At 43.6% G+C, this 21151-nt stretch overlaps 1 protein-coding gene across 1 annotated transcript in view; it reads right to left on the minus strand.

The window, feature by feature from the left end:
* Window positions 1-21151, minus strand: part of LY75 (lymphocyte antigen 75) — a 123044-nt gene that overhangs the window by 46967 nt on the left and 54926 nt on the right. The window contains 7 exon segments of the mRNA XM_038750892.1: window positions 695-805; window positions 5512-5676; window positions 6078-6248; window positions 7186-7557; window positions 13716-14012; window positions 14792-15077; window positions 15651-15804. Coding sequence (XP_038606820.1) covers window positions 695-805; window positions 5512-5676; window positions 6078-6248; window positions 7186-7557; window positions 13716-14012; window positions 14792-15077; window positions 15651-15804 — 1556 coding nt within the window.

Raw genomic sequence — 21151 nt, forward strand, 5'->3', positions numbered from 1 at the left:
ATAATATTAATTTAAACCACCCTGCTGCAGTCCAGTAAACATGGGGGAAATGATGTCTATTTAAGAACTGTGCACTTGTCTATAGCTCCCAAGTCTTCTGCTGGCAAGGAGGGGGTGAGAAATGTGCACGTTATGGTGTTATTAACAATACTATTTGTTCACTGTGTACCAGGTTATCAGATGGTGGGCCCTTTAGGGTATATGGAATATAACACAATCTTATCCCCATTGCTCAAAGACACTAATAATAATAATGATGGTATTTGTTAAGCACTACTAGGTGTCAACCACTGTTCTACGTGTTGGTAACTGTGGTATTTGTGAAGTGCTTACTACTTTCCAGGCACTATACTAAGCACTGGTGTGAATACAAGCAAATCGTGCTGGATACTGTCCCCGTCCCATGTCGGGGGACTCAATTTCAATCTCTGTTTTACGGATGAGGTAACTTAGGCACAGAGAAGCAAAGTGACTTGCCAAAGGCCACACAGCAGACAAGTGGTGGATCCTGGATTAGAACCTATGACCTTCCTAGGCCTATGCTCTATCCACTACGCATGGGATTTGCCCAAGGTCACAGAGGAACCGAATAGTGGAACTGGGACAAAGCTAAGCGAAATGTGGAGACCTTTTCTTTCGACCATGCTGCCCCTTCCCAAACCCAGGTTGTGCTAAGAGTTTGTTAAAGAGTTACCTGGACTCCAGTTAAGAAAATTTAAAGGAGTATGATCAGACCATTCCCAGCCTCCAGAAGAATCCAGTTGATTTAAGCCAAGCCAGAAAGCTCTAGGAATGCTATCCTTCTCTGTAAGGAGAGGGAAAGAAAAAAAGAAGGAAAGGAAGGAAAGGAAGGAAAGGAAGGAAGGAAAGGAAGGAAAGGAAGGAAAGGAAGGAAAGAAAGGAAAGAAAGGAAAGAAAAAAAAGTCAGTTCATTAATTTGAGGTTGAGTTAAGCAGTAACTAGTTGTGCTAGTTTAAGTGAGTACAGATTTAGACTCCCTCCTCCCAAGGCTGAGCCCTGGTGAAACCGCTCTTTTATCCTGACCACTTTCTGGTGCTTCCCTTCATTTTTATTTACTGCCGCAAATAACTCAAACCCTCCTCTCCTCTTCCCCATCCCCTCCGCCCTACCTCCTTCCCCTCCCCACAGCACTTGTATACATATTTGTACAGATTTATTACTCTATTTTACTTGTACATATTTACTATTTTATTTATTTTGTTAATGATGGGCATATAGCTTTAATTCTATTTCTTCTATTTTGACACCTGTCTACATGTTTTGTTTTGTCTGTCTCCCCCTTCTAGATGCGGCTGACTTGTATTTCCCAAGCGCTTAGTCCAGTGCTCTGCAGACAGTAAGTGCTCAATAAATACGATTGAATGCATGAAAAAATGTAACTGAAAGGCAGAAACAGCTGGGTAGAAAGAGGATGCTGGTGGTAATGCTTCCTGCTCCACTGTAGGGGTGGAAATTTAGCAGAACCATATTGGAGGGAAGAAGACAGACTGTTTAGCTCACTCACTGGTATTTACGAAGCAAGAGAAAACAGAAGACCAGTTTTCTCATCTTAAGAAGCTTATCACCTAACCCTACCCTTGGCATTCATGTTCATTCATTCAATTGTATTTGAGTGCAGGACACTGTACTAAGCACTTAGGAGACTTAATATAACAATAAACACATTCACTGCCCACAACAAGCTTACAGTCTAGGGGATAAGTACTCTATTTGGCCCACTCCAGTGGTAATTATTTATATTTGTCTCCCCCAGCTATGTGTCTTTCCTTTACTTCTGAAGAGCCTAGTAAAGGTGCATGTTATCAGGTCTTGTTCTTAAAGTGTCATGGATGGCTCTGAACTATATTCCATGAAGCTTCATTGGTCTTGATAGGAACCACCAAAACACAATCATTTATCTTTTCACTATGGGGCCCCCAGTTCTGCTAGGAGTATAAGCTCCTTATGTGCAAAGAACATTATCTTTGTGCTGTACTTCCAATGTGTTGAACACAGCACAAGGCAACAAGTATGTACTCAAATACTACATTAGTGGAATATTAAAGTGCTATCCTGATCAGTGTTAAAGGAACTTTTCAATTTAAAAATCTAGTCTAGCACTTCAAGGTAGTTCCTTGAGCTGAAAGCATGCACGAACGTATGGTGTGGTCTCATGAAGGGAAAACAAAAACAAAACAAGGCTATACCCATCTCCACTACTTTTCCACTGGAATGGGCTAGCCTTGCAACTGCTAAATACTTTCAGCTTTCAAGTTTTGGCAGTTGTGGACATCCAAAGTTCTCAAGTTTCTCCAAACTTTTCCAAAATTGCCAAAATCCCACAAAAACACCAAAACACCCAACCCCAGGCCCTGTAGCATGAAACAATCACTGTGTGCACAAAGTTGGACTGGATTCCTCAGACTAACAAACAAGACAGACTTGGGCCCTCTTAGCTCTGCTTGGTATATTTCCAGTCTTGCCAAGACCAGGACATTTGTGTAAGGCTTGGTTCAGGCCAGTCTGATGATTTGTCTCAAAACTCTGAGAAAGCTCCCAAATGGCATTCCTGTCAAGATCTACAAGAAAGCTTTTCAGACATTCGGCTCATACAAATCTAACTTTTGAGACATTTGTTCATTTAAAAGCATTTACTGAGCATCCAGTGGATGCAGAGATCTGACCGAGATGCTTAGTCTACACTCAAGGCACTTAAAATCTAATCCTCCTGCTCTGTCTATTATACTCCCGGAATAGCAGTGCAGCACAACAGATCTGACAAATACAGAAGGGTAAGGACCAGTATCAAGACACCTAAATTGCAGTTATGGGCCTAATAAGTGTTTAGTATCAGCAGGATTTGTGTCCTCTAGCAGCTAGAAATAGTGGCAAGAGCCTGGGCTTGGGAGTCGGAAGTCATGGGTTCTAATCCCGGTTCTGCCACTTGTCTGCTGGGTGACCTTGGGCAGGTCACTTCACTTCTCTGTGCCTCAGTTACCTCATCTGTAAAATGGGGACTAAGACTGTGAGCCACACGTGGGACAACTTGATTACCTTGTATCTACCTCAGTGCTTAGAACAATGCTTGGCACATAGTAAGTGCTTAACAAATACCATCATTATTGAGTTCTTAAGCCCATTTCACAATTCCATCAAGAATCAAAAGGTACACTGCCTTTTGATCCTTTTCCCTCCACTCTTCCCACGGTAAAGACAAGGGAAGTGGTCTGTTCACCCTATTCTGCGCAGTCATACTTAGGATGGAACAAGAGACCTGTTGTCTGGGAAACTGGCAGTCTTTCCAATCATGCACAGAGCCTGTTGGGCTGATAGACTTTCCAATACATTTTAAATCTAAAGGTACACATGAACTATACTGCTCCAAGTTACATTTAAAAAAACCTCCTTATCAATAACCCCTAAAGAAGAATCTGTGGACTTTAGCATTTTAAATAGAGCTTATTGAGCTACAGTTGAACTACCGCAATTTCAGGCAGTTTAGCCATCAAAGTCAGTCATCCCACATTCCCAGGCTGGGAAAATGATGAAGTCAGAAAAGTAGATACACTTTGTCTTTCATCTGTCAAAATGAGTAGAATGTGTTTGGGAAACCACATTTTGCCTTGTTTTTTTTCTTACAGAGTGGAGGAGTAGAAGTAGGTGGTTGAGTGTGGGGAGAGAGAGGGACAATGCAAACTCTGACTTTTGAAAACAGCTTGCGAGATTGGGCTGGACACTGCCCCGACAAAATGAGGAGGCAGCAAATTCATGATCTACAGGCTCCAAGACAGTTTTAAGGGTAGATAAAGCAGGAGGTCAGAAGTTTTCTGGGTTTTATAAGGCCACCACCCTTCTCAAGAGTTTTATTCGTAAGCCTGATTCTGGTTGGGCATTTGGAGCTAGGGGGTTGGGGAGAAGCCAAGGCAAAGGCTCTGTGACAAAGACTGCAAAGCATACGGTAGCGGTCAGTTTCCTTTGGCCCTCTTGTTAGCCTCTCTGCTGGGCAGCCCAGGTCCTTGAAGTGACAAAACACCAGAGTCTGCAACAGAAGGGCAGGGAGAAGTGTAGGATTCCACGGAGGGCAGAAACTCTGGCAGCCAGGGTCACCATGCCCTCTTCTGGATGTGCTTCCCCTGCCTCTTCTGGAACACTCTGGTCTGTCTAGAGAAGAGGACAGCTAGCAGACTGAAATACTGGCAACAGCGAGGAAAGAGAGAAGAGAAGGAGTGTTTGGTTTTCAAAGAGCAGAGCTATCTTCCACAGCAATAATTCTGCTTTTATTGCCACCCCACCCCTTCCTTCCTCTCCCCTTCGTCCCCTTCTCCATCCCCCCATCTTACCTCCTTCCCTTCCCCACAGCACCTGTATATATGTATGTTTGTACATATTTATTACTCTATTTATTTATTTATTTATTTTATTTGTACATATCTATTCCATTTATTTTATTAGTATGTTTGGTTTTGTTCTCTGTCTCCCCCTTTTAGACTGTGAGCCCACTGTTGGGTAGGGACTGTCTCTATATGTTGCCAATTTGTACTTCCCAAGCACTTAGTACAGTGCTCTGCACATAGTAAGCGCTCAATAAATATGATTGATGATGATGATGATGATGATGATGATGCAAGCCACTGTCTTGCAAAACTGCTTGTCCCAGCCCTGGGAAGCAACTCAACTTAAGAAATACCCTTTGGGTTGATCTCTAGAAAAGGATTTAAGAAAAGAAAAATTCTATACTTCAGCAAGATCCGTATACGAAGAAAACCATATCCTAAATGAACGCGTTTTAGCACTATAGATTTTTATACTGAAAGTTTAGGCATTTTCTAATGTTACAGTTTCATTTCCACTTCATGTTTTTATTGCCAGCATCGCCATCAGACACGGCCAAAACTTTCATCTTTAGATTGTAACCTCCCTGAGGAGATTAATCATAGTTCTGATGGCTTCTCCGATGCGCTTAGTACAGTGTCCTGCATGCATGCACTTAAATGGCATTGGTTTATGCCAGATGCTTTTGTCACCTTTAGAAATTCTCCCCATGAGCAGGATTTTCTTTCTCAACTTAAGTGATTTCAGCTGGGTCATTCTGGATGCTTTCACTTGCATAATCTCCTGCTACTCACCAGTATTTAAGCATATACTCCATCTCAACCCATACTCTAATCTTCCCTGTATGCTCAGGAAAACTTGCCTATTCTCTACCTCAGTAAAGACATACGTAATAAATAGCACTCATTAAACACTTGCTATAGGCAAAGCACTGAGGTAGGCAGATCAGATGCAGCCTAAATGGGAGGAAGAACAGGTGTTTAATCCTCAATTTACATATGAGGAAACTGAGGCACAGAAGTGTCATGACTAAAATTACACAGCAAGTAAGTGGCTGAGCCAGGATTTGAACCAGGTCTCCTAACTCCCAGGCCAGTGCTCTTTCAACCAGGCCAAACTGCTTCTCATAGACATTTTCAATAGAGAACTGTGTTCCCAGAACACAGAAAGAAAACTTACCCACAAGGTAATTTAATTCAGCAACACTGCCAATGCTCAGCAAGTCTGCTCCTTGACTTTGACATGAGAGATAAGCATTTTTCCATGAAAGAGCTGTCTGGGTATTAATCTGGTAGCAATTTCCAAGCTGTGGATTCTTTTCCCAGTTAACTTCACAACCACTCTCTGTTTAGGAGACAAATAGCATATTAGTGACCACGTAGAGCAGGGGGTTGGACAAGTCCCAGCATGTGCGCGTGAGATGGTTATCTCAGGAACACTAATGGCTTCCCTTCTCCCCCGCAAGCACGCACGCGTGCACGCTACACACACACACCTCATCTTAGCTTACCCCCTCTACTACTTCAGTGGCAATATGATTTGAGTGCACTGCAGTTGGCCATACCTCTTTACTGTTCAGTCCGCTTGAAATTTATAATTATGACATTCAACCACAGAACTAAAACATAAAAAACCCTACCACTATATTAACTGATCTGAATAATCTTATCTCCTCTAGCTACAACTGAATACAAGCAATAGCATCTTGACCTTAAGATCAGAGTGCAGCAGATTATGAAACATACCTGGTTTTAAACAGATTCCCCATTCTCTGTCATCATCATAATTTATACTTGTGCCACACCATAAGCCTTCTTGATCACCCCCAGCAATGCAGTCATGATGCCATATTCCATTATGCAAGAATGGGAATTCACAAGGTTTTCCGTACGAGTTCCCATTCTGAGTATATATTTCTACAAAATATAAATACAGTATAAGTCAACTTCAGTAACTCGTCTTGAAAAGGTATAGAGTATACACAAACGTTGCACAAACACACACGCACAAATTTCCCCAGAGATCTGGTGTCCTGCAATGGAAGGATGGAAATGTTGAGCTATATTCCCTGCCAATCTTGGGTAAGAGGAACATAAATCTGTTTAGAGTTTATGATTTTGTTCAACTTGTTTAAGTTTTTCATGAATGAACTAGGTTCAGGACTGTTGGTTCCACTTTGCTACTGCACTAACAATGATACTACTCTAACATATGGAATGAATGCACGTAATTACTCAAAAAACTATACAATGCTAACTAAGGGCCCCCACCCAACTCACTCTAACTATTGAGGCCCAAGGGTTACTCATCAGTTTAAGTTGGACAGCTCCAAACCAACAAGCCAGGCACAAAAAAAACCAAAGGCTGCACAAAGTCATAGTTTCCTTTCTCAGAGTTGACGGATGACTTGTCACCAAGTAGTTGTGAAGATCTGTCAAGACAGGTGAGGAATATCTGGACTCAGGCTGATTTGCAATGGGTGACATTTTTCTTTGCACCTCACCAAGCAAGGGTGAAATTGAAAGTCTGCCCATAGACAGATGACAGAACAAATGGAGAGACAGAACCAGTGAACAAATCCACAGAATAATCCTGATTTTTGCCTTCAAGACACAAGGCTATGGAGATTTCACTGTTGGTCAGATGCCTTTAGACTGTAGCCAAGACACTGGAACCTAAAGACTTGAGTTTTACAGTGATTTAAAACACTTGGTAGTGCTAATCAGTTAATTTTCTCTGCTATATGACCTCAGGTTTAGTTTCAAGAAACTCAGTGTTTAGGCTGACCTCTGTATTCCCCAGGCGAGTGGGCAACACACACGATTACAGTTAAGATAGTCAGCCCAGCCTTACCAAGGTAATGGCGGTCACAAAGATTTTCATCGGAATCCCCTTTCTTCCAGGAATCGGATAAACTGGCACTCGTGGTCAGAATCCCATTCTTCAAAATCAGTCCGAGCTGGTTAGCGCCATGGACAAAGCCCAGGTCACACTTCCACCACAACATTACACTGGAGTCACAGGTGAACATTTTCACATAACCTTTCGCTTTGGTATTATCCAGTCCAAGGCACTTCTGAGATTCCAGGTGAAAGAGGCGGTAATGAGATACCCATTTCCATAGCAGATCATTTGCCTTTGTGCACTCCACTGATACCACCCATCCATTCTTAACTTGGAGGCACTTGTGGGTGTTTTCATGGAGAATGGTAAAGGGACCATTTTCTGAAATCAGACAAATGTGTAATTAGGGCAGAGCTTCATAACCACAAATTGATGGCAACTAGGCAGTCCAGTGACTCTTCCTCTGCCAGAAAAGTCAGAGTTCTTTTCTCTTGCCCCCTGATTTGTTCACAGCACGGCAGAATGCTTCCTCTTTAAAACAAATAAGTGTTGGGGTCAGCCAATGGCTTCTACGTAATGGATCAATCAAATGCATTTGAGTGCTTACTGGGTGCAGGGCACTGTACTTGAGAGTACAATACAACAATTTAACAGACACATTTTCTAACCTAACACCCTTACAATCTAGAGGGATGGGAGCTTCTCTTTTATTTTTAACTAGTCCATCCTGGAAATATAGAATATGGTGCACCAACTGTTCTTTTCTAAAGAAAATTAGAAGCCACCAGTTGATCGTATCATTCAATCGTATTTACTGAGCGCTTAGTGTGTGCACGGCACTGTACTAAGCACTTGGGAAGTACAAGTCATTATATCAAGTTGGCCTCACCGGAGCAGTGATAAAGCTGTCACTATTTAGCTAGACCCTCCACCCTCCCCACCAAATCTCTTACAAAAACCTCTCTCCTCCCTCCCCTACCCCCAAAACCTTAGTAGACAACACCCTCTGCTTTCAATGCTCCTCCCAACAGTATGGGAGCAAAAGCATAGACTTCCCTTCTTTGGCTACTTACTAGATTACTCTGCTGCTAAGGGTGATAAAGCTCCCTTTGTGGTTTATAGGTTTGAGAGCTTCACCACTCCCATGTTTTGCTACTTCAAGACAGCATTTTAGTTTTAAGTAGTTACACCTGCATGAAATACTTCTAGCAGGAGTGTCCTTTCAACAGTTTTTAAAAAAAATCTTCATTTTGCTCTTAAATGTGCACCAACTCACTTCTACTGGGTTGAGCAGAATTGGCTATGATGGGTGTGGACTGCTAACCTCATTAAGCAAACAACGGTCCTAATTGTGTCTGCTTGCCTCACTTAAAGTTGCTTATAACCAGATTTCTCAACTTCCTTAACATTTTAGCCTACATCGGATACAATGAATCGAGCTTTGGTCATCGCTTTATTGCAAACACACTCTTAGGATTTCAAGATTTAAAGCAAAGGCAGGCTGTATAACGGGGAAGGATTGAGCAAAGAGGAAAAATGTTTCATAAGACAAATTTTCTTAAAGCCAAGAATAGACACTTTACAGAGTCCCTTTTTAAACAACTTGTAAAACTGTAAAAAGCTAGGGTTTATACAACATGCCTGGCCTTAGTCATTTATTAGCTTTAGACACCAAATTCACAGATTTTAAAGAAAAGCCCACTGGTACTTGATTCCTAATGCGACATGCTTTCAAATACATAACTGAAATGAACTAGTTCTGAAAGTTGGTGACAAGAATCCACATCCTCGTGTACTAAGCTGTGTACACATGAATCAGTATGTTAGAGGATACTTTAATCTGGGAAGCAGGAAAAGGCGAAGAGAGGGTGTTCAGTTCATCAAGTGCTAGTGAAACATTTATGTACCTTGGAAACAGCATGGACTAGTGGATAGAGCATGGGCCTGGCAGTGAGAAGGATCTGAGTTCTAATCTCAGCACTGCCACTTGTCTGCTGTGTGACCTTGGGCAAGTCACTTAACTTCTCTGGGCCTCAGTTACCTCATCTGCAAAATGGGGATGAAGATGGTGAGCCCCACACGGGACAACCTCATTACCTTGTATCTACCCCAGCGCTTAGAACAGTGCTTGGCACATAGTAAGCGCTTAACAAATGCCAACATTATTATTATTCTGTTTGCCTCAGTTACTTCATCTGTAAAATGGGGATTAAGAATGTGAGCACCATGTGTTACAGGGACTGTCTAACCTGATTAGCTAGTATCTACTTCAGCACTTAGAACAGTGTTTGTCACAAAGTAAGCACTTAAATACTATTATATTTTATTTTCCTTCCTGAAAAATTTAGCTCCTTTCTGCCACTCAGATTCCAAATCTAAATCTAATAGATTCTAATCTATCCACTTTATCAACTTCTATTTAGCACTTGAGACACTTATGCATTTAACTACCCCATCACACACACACAAAAATTAGGTCCTCTTATGGGTACTTTAACGCTAGCCACCACACTAGATTATAAACCCCTTAAGGGCAGGGAGTAGGTCTAGCAAATCTACTATATTCTTCCCCACCACAAACGCAATACTTTGAACCTAGCAAATTCCAAATGACTCAGACCAGTGGCAGAAGATTGTTAAGTAGTGCAACAGAGATGTGATTTCACTTTTAAATGCATGAACTATTCAGTCCCTCTGATGCCTCAATGGTCTCCAACCTTAATCCTTCAAACATGGATTAAGCCACATCAAAATTGGCCCACATTCCAATTTCCAAGTGGACAGTGGAATGGGACAGGCTTGAGAAAAACAACAGTGAAGATGGGAGAGGGTCTTACTGGATAAATTTATAGTTTGGTGTAGAGAAGCAGATATCCAGTTAAGCATCTAAAATATTTCAAGTCATCAGTGGATTGACATCACCCAACAAGAGATGCCAAAGAAAGGGGTGGGGGGGCGGTGGGGAAGAGAAGAGTGATGGCAAAGAAGGGGTTTATGAAGCCATGTGTAACAAGGTGTCCATAGAGTGCCTCTCCCCATCATCAATCGTATTTATTGAGCGCTTACTATGTGCAGAGCACATCTTCAAAGCCTTCTGAAGTTACATATCCTGTGTCCAACCCGATTAGCTTGTATCTACCCCAGCCAAGGTACAGTGTTTGGCACACAGTAAGTGCTTACCAAGTACAATTACATCCTCCACAGAGCTCCACATCTGATTTCTAATCTATCCACTTTATCAACTTCTATTTAGCACTAGAGACATTTAACTACCCCATCACACACACACACACACACACACACAAATTAGGTCCTCTTATGGGTACTTTAACGCTAGCCACCACACTAGATTATAAACCCCTTAAGGGCAGGGAGTAGGTCTAGCAAGTCTACTATATTCTTCCCCACCACAAATGCAATACTTTGAACCTAGCAAATTCCAAATGACTGGTTGGAAGACTAGCCTACTCCAATCTAGGAAAAGAGCAATAAGACATGACATAGGTATTCCACAAGATTCTTTTTTTAAAAAAAACATTGGCTGTTCTAAAGTGTTTCCTTAATATTCTTAATGGATTGAAATTGGAAAAGGAGTGAAAGTTACATGATATAAAATTTGTAGAAAAGGCAGCAATTTGTGGGGCATTTTGAATCACAGTATAACTATAGTTATCCTTTTATACGTCATGGGGTCTGATTTACCCTGGGCTACTACTGTTCAGTCACCTGACATTTAGCGTCCTTCCATGGTAAAGAAGTTTCTTGCCGGTATTCATGACACTTGAGATTGCTACTAGCATCTTGCTGAGGAAGCAACGCTTCCCTGTAGTGTCAAGTTGATAAGGACGCAAGCAGAAAACCTTAATGTCAGGTAAGCCTAACCCACATACCTCAGATAGGGTCTCTGGAGTCCCAGGCTTCAGGTATAGTTGATATTTACTGCCAGGAGGAATGAGGGGGGTTGTTTGAAAGCGAGTGTAAGACACGCACCTTAGGTGAAGGGAATGAGGAAGCTTCCCTCTCACGGTGAAGAAGTTTGCACTTATTGCCAGTAATCCAAGCAGAATATACCAAAAGAAAAAGAATCGAGATGGTCACTGAATGAAAGCAAGGATGAGAGAATCATAGTGGAGAGAACAGGAGTTTTAAAAGGCCCCGCCGCCATGGTGTGGTTGGAGAGCAGGAATGAATAATAACAATAATAGTACATTAAGCACTTACTATGTGCCAAGCACTGTTCTAAGCGCTGGGGGAATCAAGGTGATCAGGTTGCCCCACATGGGGCTCACAGCCTTCATCCTCATTTTCCAGATGAGGTAACTGAGGCACAGAGAAGTGAAGTGACTCGCCCAAAGTCACACAGCTGACAAGTGTAGGAGCAAGAATTAGAACCCACGACCTCTGACTCCCAAGCCCGGGCTCTTTCCACCGAGTCACGCTGCTTCTGGTGAATGAATGGTTTTCCCAAGCCGCTCTGTCCCCCGGCACAGGCCCCGGCCGCAGGAGCCCCCAACTACCACAGCGAACTGCAAAACCGAGTGCCAAAACCCGGGCAGACAGACACACACAGAATAATAATAATAGTAATAATGATGATGGTTTTGGTTAAGCGCTTACTATGTGCTAAGCACTGTTCTAAGCACTGGGGTAGATACAAGGTGATTAGGTCGTCCCAGTGGGGCGCACAGTCTTCATCCTCATTTTACAGATGAGGGAACTGAGGCCCAGAGAAGTGACTTGCCCAGAGTTCCACAGCTGACAAGTGACAGAGGCGGAATTAGAACCCACAACCTCTGCCTCCTAAACCCGGGCTCTCTCCACTACGCCTCGCTGCTTCTCTAAACCCAGGCTCGGTAGTCAGAGGCCGCGGGCTCTAATCTCAGCTCTGCCACTTGTCAGCTGTGGGACTTTGGGCAAGTCACTTCACTTCTCAGTTCCCTCAGCTGTAAAATGGGGACTAAGACTGGGAGCACTACATGGGACAACCTGATGACCTCATATCCTCCCCAGTGCTCAGAACAGTGCTTGGGCACATAGTAAGTACTTAACAAATGCCGTTATTATTATTAGAATGAGAGAGAAGCACAGCCAAAGAGACACACAGCCAGCCAGAGAGACACACAGAGAGACACAGAGACAGCCAGAGATGCAGACAGAGAGACTCGCACACAGACGGACACACAGACAGAGAGCCTCACAGACAGATGGAGAGACTCACAGACAGAGACTCACAGACAGACGGAGAGACTCACAGAGACTCACAGACGGAGAGACTCACAGAGACTCAAAGACAGAGAGACTCACAGAGACTCACAGAGAGACTCACAGACAGACTCACAGAGACGCACAGACAGACTCAGAGACTGACAGAGAGACTCACAGAGACTGACAGAGAGACTCACAGAGACTCACAGCCTGAGACTCACAGAGACTCACAGACAGAGACTCACAGAGACTCACAGACAGAGACTCACAGAGACTCACAGACAGAGACTCACAGACAGACAGAGACTCACAGACAGACAGAGAGACTCACAGACAGACAGAGAGACTCACAGACAGACAGAGAGACTCACAGAGACTCACAGAGAGACTCACAGAGACTCACAGAGAGAGTCACAGACAGAGAGAGACTCACAGACAGAGACTCACAGAGAGAGAGACTCACAGACAGACAGAGAGACTCAGACAGAGAGACTCACAGAGCGAGACTCACAGAGAGAGACTCAGAGAGACTCACAGACAGAGACTCACAGAGACTCAGACAGACTTACAGACAGAGACACACAAAGAGACTCACAGACAGACACACAGAGAGACTCACAGACAGAGACACACAGAGAGACTCACAGACAGAGAGACTCACAGACAGAGAGACTCACAGACAGAGAGACTCACAGACAGAGACTCAGAGAGACTCACAGACAGAGAGACTCACAGACAGACAGACTCACAGACAGAGAGAGACTCACAGACAGAGACTCACAGACAGAGAGAGACTCACAGACAGAGAGACTCACAGAGAGACTCACAGAGAGACAGAGACTCAGAGAGACAGAGACTCACAGAGAGACAGAGACTCACAGAGAGACAGACAGACTCACAGACAGAGACTCACAGAGAGACTCAGACAGACTCACAGAGACACACAGACTCACAAAGAGACACACAGACAGACAGACTCACAGACAGACAGACACAGACAGAGAGACTCACAGACAGAGAGACACTCACTGACAGATTCACAGCCAGAGAGGCTCACAGCAGGCCAGAAAGACTCCCAGACAGACTCACAGCCGGCCAGACAGACTCACAGACGACCAGAGGGACTCACAGAAAAAGTCCTAGAGAGACAAAGAGAGCCAGAAGAACAAGCCCTCCTCCTCCTCCTCCTCCCCCCGTCCGTCTAGAGGAATACTATCTAATCAGTGTCCAAGGCCTAACACCTCCCACCCAAGCCCCGTCGTCGTCTCCTCAGCCGCACGCTCCGCGGCCTCTTGGCGCAGGCGCGTGGGGTGCCCCGCCCTGCCGCCTGTTACCTTTGGGCTCGGAGGGCGCCCCCTGGCGGCAGCCGCAGGCGGCCAGGACGCACAGCAGCCGGGCCCAGCGGCACGCGCGCGCCCCCATCCCGCCCCCGGGGCAGCCACTGCACGAGCCCCGGCGCGCGCCAACCCCTTTGACCTCCGAGGGGCCGCCCGGGCTCCGCCCCCTGCGGGGCTCCGGCCAATCAGGCGTCGAGCTCCGCCTCCCCCCCCCCCGCGGGGGCGGGAATCCCTCGCGTCCACGAGAAGGCAATAAGATGACAGGACGCGCGCCTGAGGGGCCTGTGGGCAGCGCTGCTAATGGAGGGGTTTTCAACGGTTTTCTCGTCCCCTTTTAATAATAATAATAATAATAATGAATGTATTAAGCGCTTACTATGTGCAAAGCACTGTTCTAAACGCCGGGGAGGGATTTTTAAATCCTTCAGGGGCCGAGGAAGGCGATGCTCAGGCGGCTGCCCGCTTATTGTGGGGAGGGTGGACTAGTTAGTCAGAAACCTTGCCAAAATGATGATGGAATTAATTAGTCTAGTCTTCTTGACTGTGAGCCCACTGTTGGGTAAGGACTGTCTCGATAGGTTGCCAACTTGTACTTCCCAAGCGCTTAGTACAGTGCTCTGCACACACTAAGCGCTCAACATACGCTTGAATGAATTTATTAAGCGCTTACTATGTGCCAAGCACTGGGGAGGTTACAAGGTATCGCACACAGTGGTAATCCCCGTTTGACAGATGAGGGAACTGAGACGCAGAGAAGTTAAGTTTTTAGACTGTGAGCCCACTGTTGGGTAGGGACTGTCTCTATATGTTGCCAACTTGTACTTCCCAAGCGCTTAGTACAGTGCTCTGCACACAGTAAGCGCCCAATAAATACGATTGATTGATTGATTAAGTGACTTGCCCAAAGTCGCACAGCTGCCAAGTGGCGGAGCTGGGATTTGAACCCGTGACCTCCGACTCTAAAGCTCGTGCTCTTTCCACCGAGCCACGCTGCTTCTCTCAAGATGGGCACTGCCTTCACCGCCTCCAGTCCGGACCAGAGGACCAGTAAGACGTTCCATTTTTTGTTTCACTTTTGGGGAAACCCGGGCTTCTCCGGGACTCAGCAGGTCCCTCACAGCGACGGAAACCCAACTCAAGACTCGGAAAAGCCTTGCAGGCCTGAGTGTTTGCGACAGGGACCCGCTTCCCAACACACCCGTGAGGCGATCCGCAGGAAGACCGTAGGGTTAGGGAAGCAAGAGCATGGCGGATGAGTTTCCCAGTGCCCAAGATGGGCCATAAGGTAGAAAGAAGAATCATGTAAGCTTCGTGAAGCCTTCTGTTGGCTTTGTAAATCAGCGAGTGTGCTCCCTTGAGCTGGAGTGAAAAAGGAAGATGGAACCCGGATGCAAGGTCACTTGACTTATCTAGAACTGTCAATGAGATTGGCCTGCCCTCCAGGCACACGCACGCTTTGATTCCATATTAATGCTTAAGGTGTTATTGGAGCCTTTTAAAAAACTGCACTTAAGCCCACTAGACGGTACAACACAACCCGGGAACACGCTCTTGGGGCTTCAAGCAGCCCACAAAGTCCTAATTTAAGCAGTGCTTTCAGAAGGTGAACTAGAAGTGACTTTACCAGGTGACACCGCAAAATCAGATATTAGAGGCCCAATTTGGAGCCCTCACTGTATTAAAAGGACACTGATTTTTACAACGATCGCTTTGGGTGGTGTTGGTAGCAAGGAAGATAGAACTACATTGGAAGTTCTTCTCTTTGTCTCCCAAGTGATCCAGATCTGCTATCGATTCCACCCCTTTAAATCTTGGTTGCTAGCAGCTATGGCAGAAACAAGGATACCTAACATTTTATCTAGAGGAATACTGCATGTCGGGGACATGGTTGCAATAGCTTTTACTGTTTTTGCACATTCCCCAGTCACCTACTTCTGCACTCTGGACACTAGTGCTCAATGACTTTTTCTGTTGCTGAAGAGCAATAGAAACTGAAGGACATGGATTCAATGTGAACCCCAGCTGTTGCTGTGATGCTATCAGAAAGTCTCCAGAGTTACGGTAAGTGAGTAGCCATAGGCTACTGCTTTATGGCAAAGCAATGTTAACATAATTTCCAGCACCTCAAAATTATGAGGATTTGCGTTTGTTCCAGGTTGTTCGTGAACAAGGATTCCTAAGTGGGCACAGGATGGTATAGGAGAGCATAAATGAGCATATACCTGGCCTAGTGAAGGAGATTGTAAATCAATCTGGAAAAAAAAAGCTAATTATATTAGAATGGAGAAAACTCATTGTACAGGTCTTACCTTTTAATATCTTATATAAGAAGCCCTACCAGGGCACAGTCTACTGAAATGATTTGTAGTCTGGGTCCATGAGAATGCACAGATGCTCCACCATTGTTTTAGAGAACTTTTGGAAGACAGGAGAGATCCTAGAAATTTAATAGGAGGGCAAATGTTTCCATGCATCTATAAAAATAGATGATCTTGGTAATTCCTGACCGTTTAGGTTAACTTTAGTACCTGGGAAGATACTAGGATAAATCATCAAACCAATAATTTTGTAACTACCTAGAGAAGCCCAAAATATTAGGAAGTGACCATTGTAACTGTATGAGAAACAAGCTATATTAGAATCGTTTAATTTCCTTTTACACTTGATAAGACGTGTAAATCGTTTTAGACTTAAGTAAATCTTTTGATTCTGACCCATACAATATTGACAGTGACAAGCTAGAATGGTATCATCTTGAGCGTAAAATGTTAGGTATCCTTGTTTCTGCCATAGCTGCTAGCAATCAAGAGTCAAAAGTGGTGGAATTGATAGCAGAGGAAGCTACGGTTGTGCACTCTCCTGTTGCTTCCATGTTTCAAGTGGCTGACTTCATCTTCCAAAATAATTTCCATTGCAGCCTCCAGAGAACAGCCTGATTTGTAGGGCACAGCCAGGGAATGTAGGGAGTGAGGATTGAGTATGTATCCATCCATCCGCTGCTGCTCTGTTTTCAGTCCTGCTCCTGCTGCTGCAACTGCTGGGGGTCTTAATAATAATAATGATGGCATTTGTTAAGCGCTTACTATGTGCAAAGCACTGTTCTAAGCGCTGGGGAGGATACAAGGTGATCAGATTGTCCCACGTGGAGCTACAGTCTTCACCTCCATTTTAAAGATGAAGTAGCTGAGGCACAGAGAAGTTAAGTGACTTGTCCAAAGTCACACAGCTGACTTCTAGACTGTGAGCCTGTTGTTGGGTAGGGACCGTCTCTATATGTTGCCAACTTGTACTTATGAAGTGCTTAGTGCAGTGCTCTGCACACAGTAAGCGCTCAATAAATACGACTGAATGAATGAATTGAATGAATGAATGAATTGGCGGAGCCGGAATTTGAACCCATGACCTCTGACTCCCGAGCCTGTGCTCTTTCCATTGAGTTATGCTGGGTCTTCATCCTAGGCTTCTGGCTCTGAGCAATCCTTTATTGCACAAAACCTGTAAGTAGCTGGCTTTGATGGCAATAGTGGTCTTTTCCAGAGTAGGAATAAGGCTGAGCTCAGAGTTGCCAATGGAGGCCAAAAAAATGGGAGAGGGGAAGGGTGTTCTTGCTGCCTTGTTTTGCCATCCTAATCTAAGATTGCTCTGAGTACCAAGGATGTGGTTTTTTTGATTTTTTTTTTTCTGAGAATGGGGTGCCCATCTTCCTTCCCTCTTTCTTATTTTGCTCTGCCCTCCACCCTTTTAATCTCTCCTGCCTTTTTCTTGGCGTTAATTTTAAATTACTCATCTTGCCTCTCCATCTTCCCCCAAAGTATCATCCTTACCCCACTTTACACTTGGAAAATAAGGTCCCCTCACCTTGGAGTAGAGTGGTCTTTCATCTGGTTTTCAGCTGGCCAGTCCCCGAGTGGTACTGGGGCAGAGTTGGGAAGGCGGCTGACAGAGGTCTCCCATATCCTTAAGTGCCATCAGTGGCCACCCCACCCCATCTTCCCACCTTTCTCTAAAAAGGTATGAAACTGGACTCTTAAATTGACATTCCATTTCCTGCAGTCACTGTGCTCATACCTAGCAGTGATGCTCACTTAGACTTGCCCTCTCGGTATAGCTTTGGCACAGGCCTGGCTTAAATCAGTCATCTCTTATAGGCTTCCAACTGGGTTAATTCCTGTAGTGCTAGTTTAGTCCAGATTTGGCCTCCTCTCCCAGGCCCCAGGCAGGGATGTCCCCCACAGGGGTGACCCTGTCCCAGATTTAGCCCTTCTGCTGAGCCTTCAGCCTGAACGTGTACTTGTGCTCTCACTACAGAACTAACAAACCTTATAGGGGCCAGATAGGGCCAGAGGTAGATGTCATTTGGACTTGACCAACTGGATTTTGGGCATGATTCCAACTAGACTCAGTAAAGAAGGTGTCTCTCCAATTCCATTTTTCTCTCCTCTCCTGGTCTTCTTCCCTCTCTTCTGACTCTAGATTTTCATTCATTCAGTTGTATTTATTGAGCACTTACTGTGTGCAGAGCACTGCACTGAGCGCTTGGGAAGTACAAGTCGGCAACATATAGCCCTACCCAACAACGGGCTGTGGCTGCTGCTGTGATACTACTGCAACTGTGTCTCTGCCTCTCTAATCTCTCTTTGGTATATTTTCTCTCCTCCCTCCCTCTTTCTCCTGCCCCAAGAAGCTCTGCTTCCAACAGCCAGGATAAAATTTGGCAGTTAGTCTACTAATAACTTCCAATGGTAATACATTGTATAGCTTTTCCACCGCTATAAGATGTCTTAAACCTATCTCTTCAAATCTTCACTGTCAACTGTTTGAAAAGTATACTAGACTTGTTTTTTTTAAATCACCCAATCAAGAGTATGTACAGAAGAGTATGTAAAGGATGTAATCTACTGTGTAGAAACATTGTGATTGTTGCTTTTTAATATATAACCAGATGGTTATGGATGTGCCCTCCAATATACCTAACTTTTCCCTCTAATAATCCATTTTGGACTTCTCATTCATGAATTTATCCCTAGCCTTTTTGAACCTATTGTATTTTCTGTCTTCCTATGGTTACCATCCACAGTATAAAGAAACATATTCTTTTGCTTCTTTTTAGTCTTCTATCCTACCAGGTTTGAATAAACATCCCTTGGCCTGGTAATGTGGGATTGGGTGAACAAGAATTTTACAGTTGCCTTGTTGGTCCCTTCATAACTTTATTAACTTCAATCATGCCCATCACAGTCTTTGCTGCGTATTTCTATTCTAATTCTTTTCCAGCTTTACTTAAAGTGCATCATATCACTAAGCCTTATGACTAGGTTAAGAGTGTGAACGATTCCGTATTTTAACCTCATGTCCTGCTGAAATGGGAATCGGGGCTCTTATCAAGGTGTAAGCTCTCCCTATCCCCTCTGCAACTAGCCTAAGCCTAAACCTACAGGCTTCCAAGGGGATCGTACTGTGAAGTGAAAACTATTGTGGGTCAAATGTGAACACACTGTTATACCATTGTGTTTGAAGTTTGCAAGCATGTTTTCTAGGAGATTGTTTTTTGCCTCACAATATTTTGGCCCAAACCATCCCCAGTAGCAGCAGTATGGCACCAAAAAGCATGCATTAACTCCCAAATAAATAAATAAAAAATAGCTAAAGTAATCGACAGAAACAAAGATGGGACTATCACAGTAAAAGGCACCCATTTCCCCTAAAAACAGACAATGTGGCAGGATTGTGGAATGCTAGTAAAATTTCCAGAAGCCTGAATGGTTAAAAGACAGAGCCACAGAAGAGTTTGTATAATAGCCTGGGCCTGGTATTCAGGAGTCAGGGGTCCTAATTCCAGCTCTGCCACTTAATTGTTGTGTGATCTTGGGCAAGTCACTTAACGTTTCTGTGCCTCAATTCCCTCATCTGTAAATCGTAAACTGTGAGGCCCATGTGGTTCAACTGTGACTGATTGAACTCTAGCAATTAGCACTGTGCTTGGCACATAGTAAATACTTAATTACCAGAATTATTAACCACTAAAGACAAATTTTGCAAGTACTCAGTCTTGAAAGACAGCTTGTGTTGAGAGACCATTGGTCTTTTTACCTACAATATTTGGTAGTCTTTGAATACAAAAGCTAGCTATCTGTGTGTTAGAAAATATGAAGACAATGCCTAAGTATGCATTAATATAATATATATATGGATATATGTGTGTGTGTGTGTATATTATATATCCTATTGTATACATCCTATTTATGAAAAGCAAGGAATCCAAATAACCTTAAGATTTTTCCAGTTTTACAATGTTCTTCCTCTGGCATTTTGTATTATTTGCCCATTTGATCTTCATGCTCCTTGAGCTAATTGTAGGCTACAATTTGTTTTTTGATAGGTTAAGTGTTTTAAGTGTTCACACTTATTTTGGTTTCATTAGAGGAGAATTCAAGGGCTTTTGATTTCATACATTTGCTTATTTGACAGAGAAACTATTTTACCATGACTTCATGTTCAGAGAAGTAATTATGGAATTTAAATTAATTTTCCTAGGAGTTTCTATTTTCCTACAGTAGAGTAATTTAATCTATATGTCACCTACCAAAATGCTATGTTCAATTTATAGCATGAGAGATAGAGGTTTAATGATTCAAAGCAGACCAAATTAAAATTGGTGAAAAATCATAAATCGTCTGCTTCATGGGGTACCTGTAACATGCCATACAAATAATAAACTATTAAGATTACCTTAGTATTTAGTAATTGTATTTGGCTAAAATGGAGTAGAGTAAAATGGAGAAAGACACTCTGACACAGATACACGCACACACATACACATGCAACCTCATCTTTGAGCAGAAAGGCAACTATATTACCTGTATTGAATATGTGTGCTTTTGTGGGCATGTATATCTTGCATCTTGGGTTAGAAAATGATGCTACTGATAGAGGCTTTTATCTGTACTTGGTGTGGTTGAAAAGATTAATGTATGACAAATTTCTTCCACCTTTGCCATGGAAAGATGCTCCCTTACTGAGCTGCCATATTTGTGACCTACAGTAGCTTGTACAGTGCATTGCAAAAATCCTCATTCCATGATATAGACAGTCTGGCTTTGTCAAGGGTACATGAATGGCTCTGCCTGTGCCCCCTTCAGATGTCTATATAGTGCACACCTCTTCCTTAGGGTTTTCTTCAAGTGCTAATCCACACAGTTTAGCTGTGTCCACACTCTTTTCCCAGCTTTGCTTGCCAAACTGGCCATGAACCCCCTGATTAAGTGAAATGTACCTTGGGAGTTTGGTTCACATTTGAATTTAAGGCTCAACCTTCACGTACTCTCACTCAATGCTGTCATATTACTAGATATCTAAGATATCACTGAATTATTCCTTAAACCCAGAATTAGCACATCATTATAATTTCTATAGTGATTGATGGAAAATATGTG

This window comes from Tachyglossus aculeatus, chromosome 9 (genome assembly GCF_015852505.1).
Source record: "Tachyglossus aculeatus isolate mTacAcu1 chromosome 9, mTacAcu1.pri, whole genome shotgun sequence".
Lineage (NCBI taxonomy): Eukaryota > Metazoa > Chordata > Mammalia > Monotremata > Tachyglossidae > Tachyglossus > Tachyglossus aculeatus.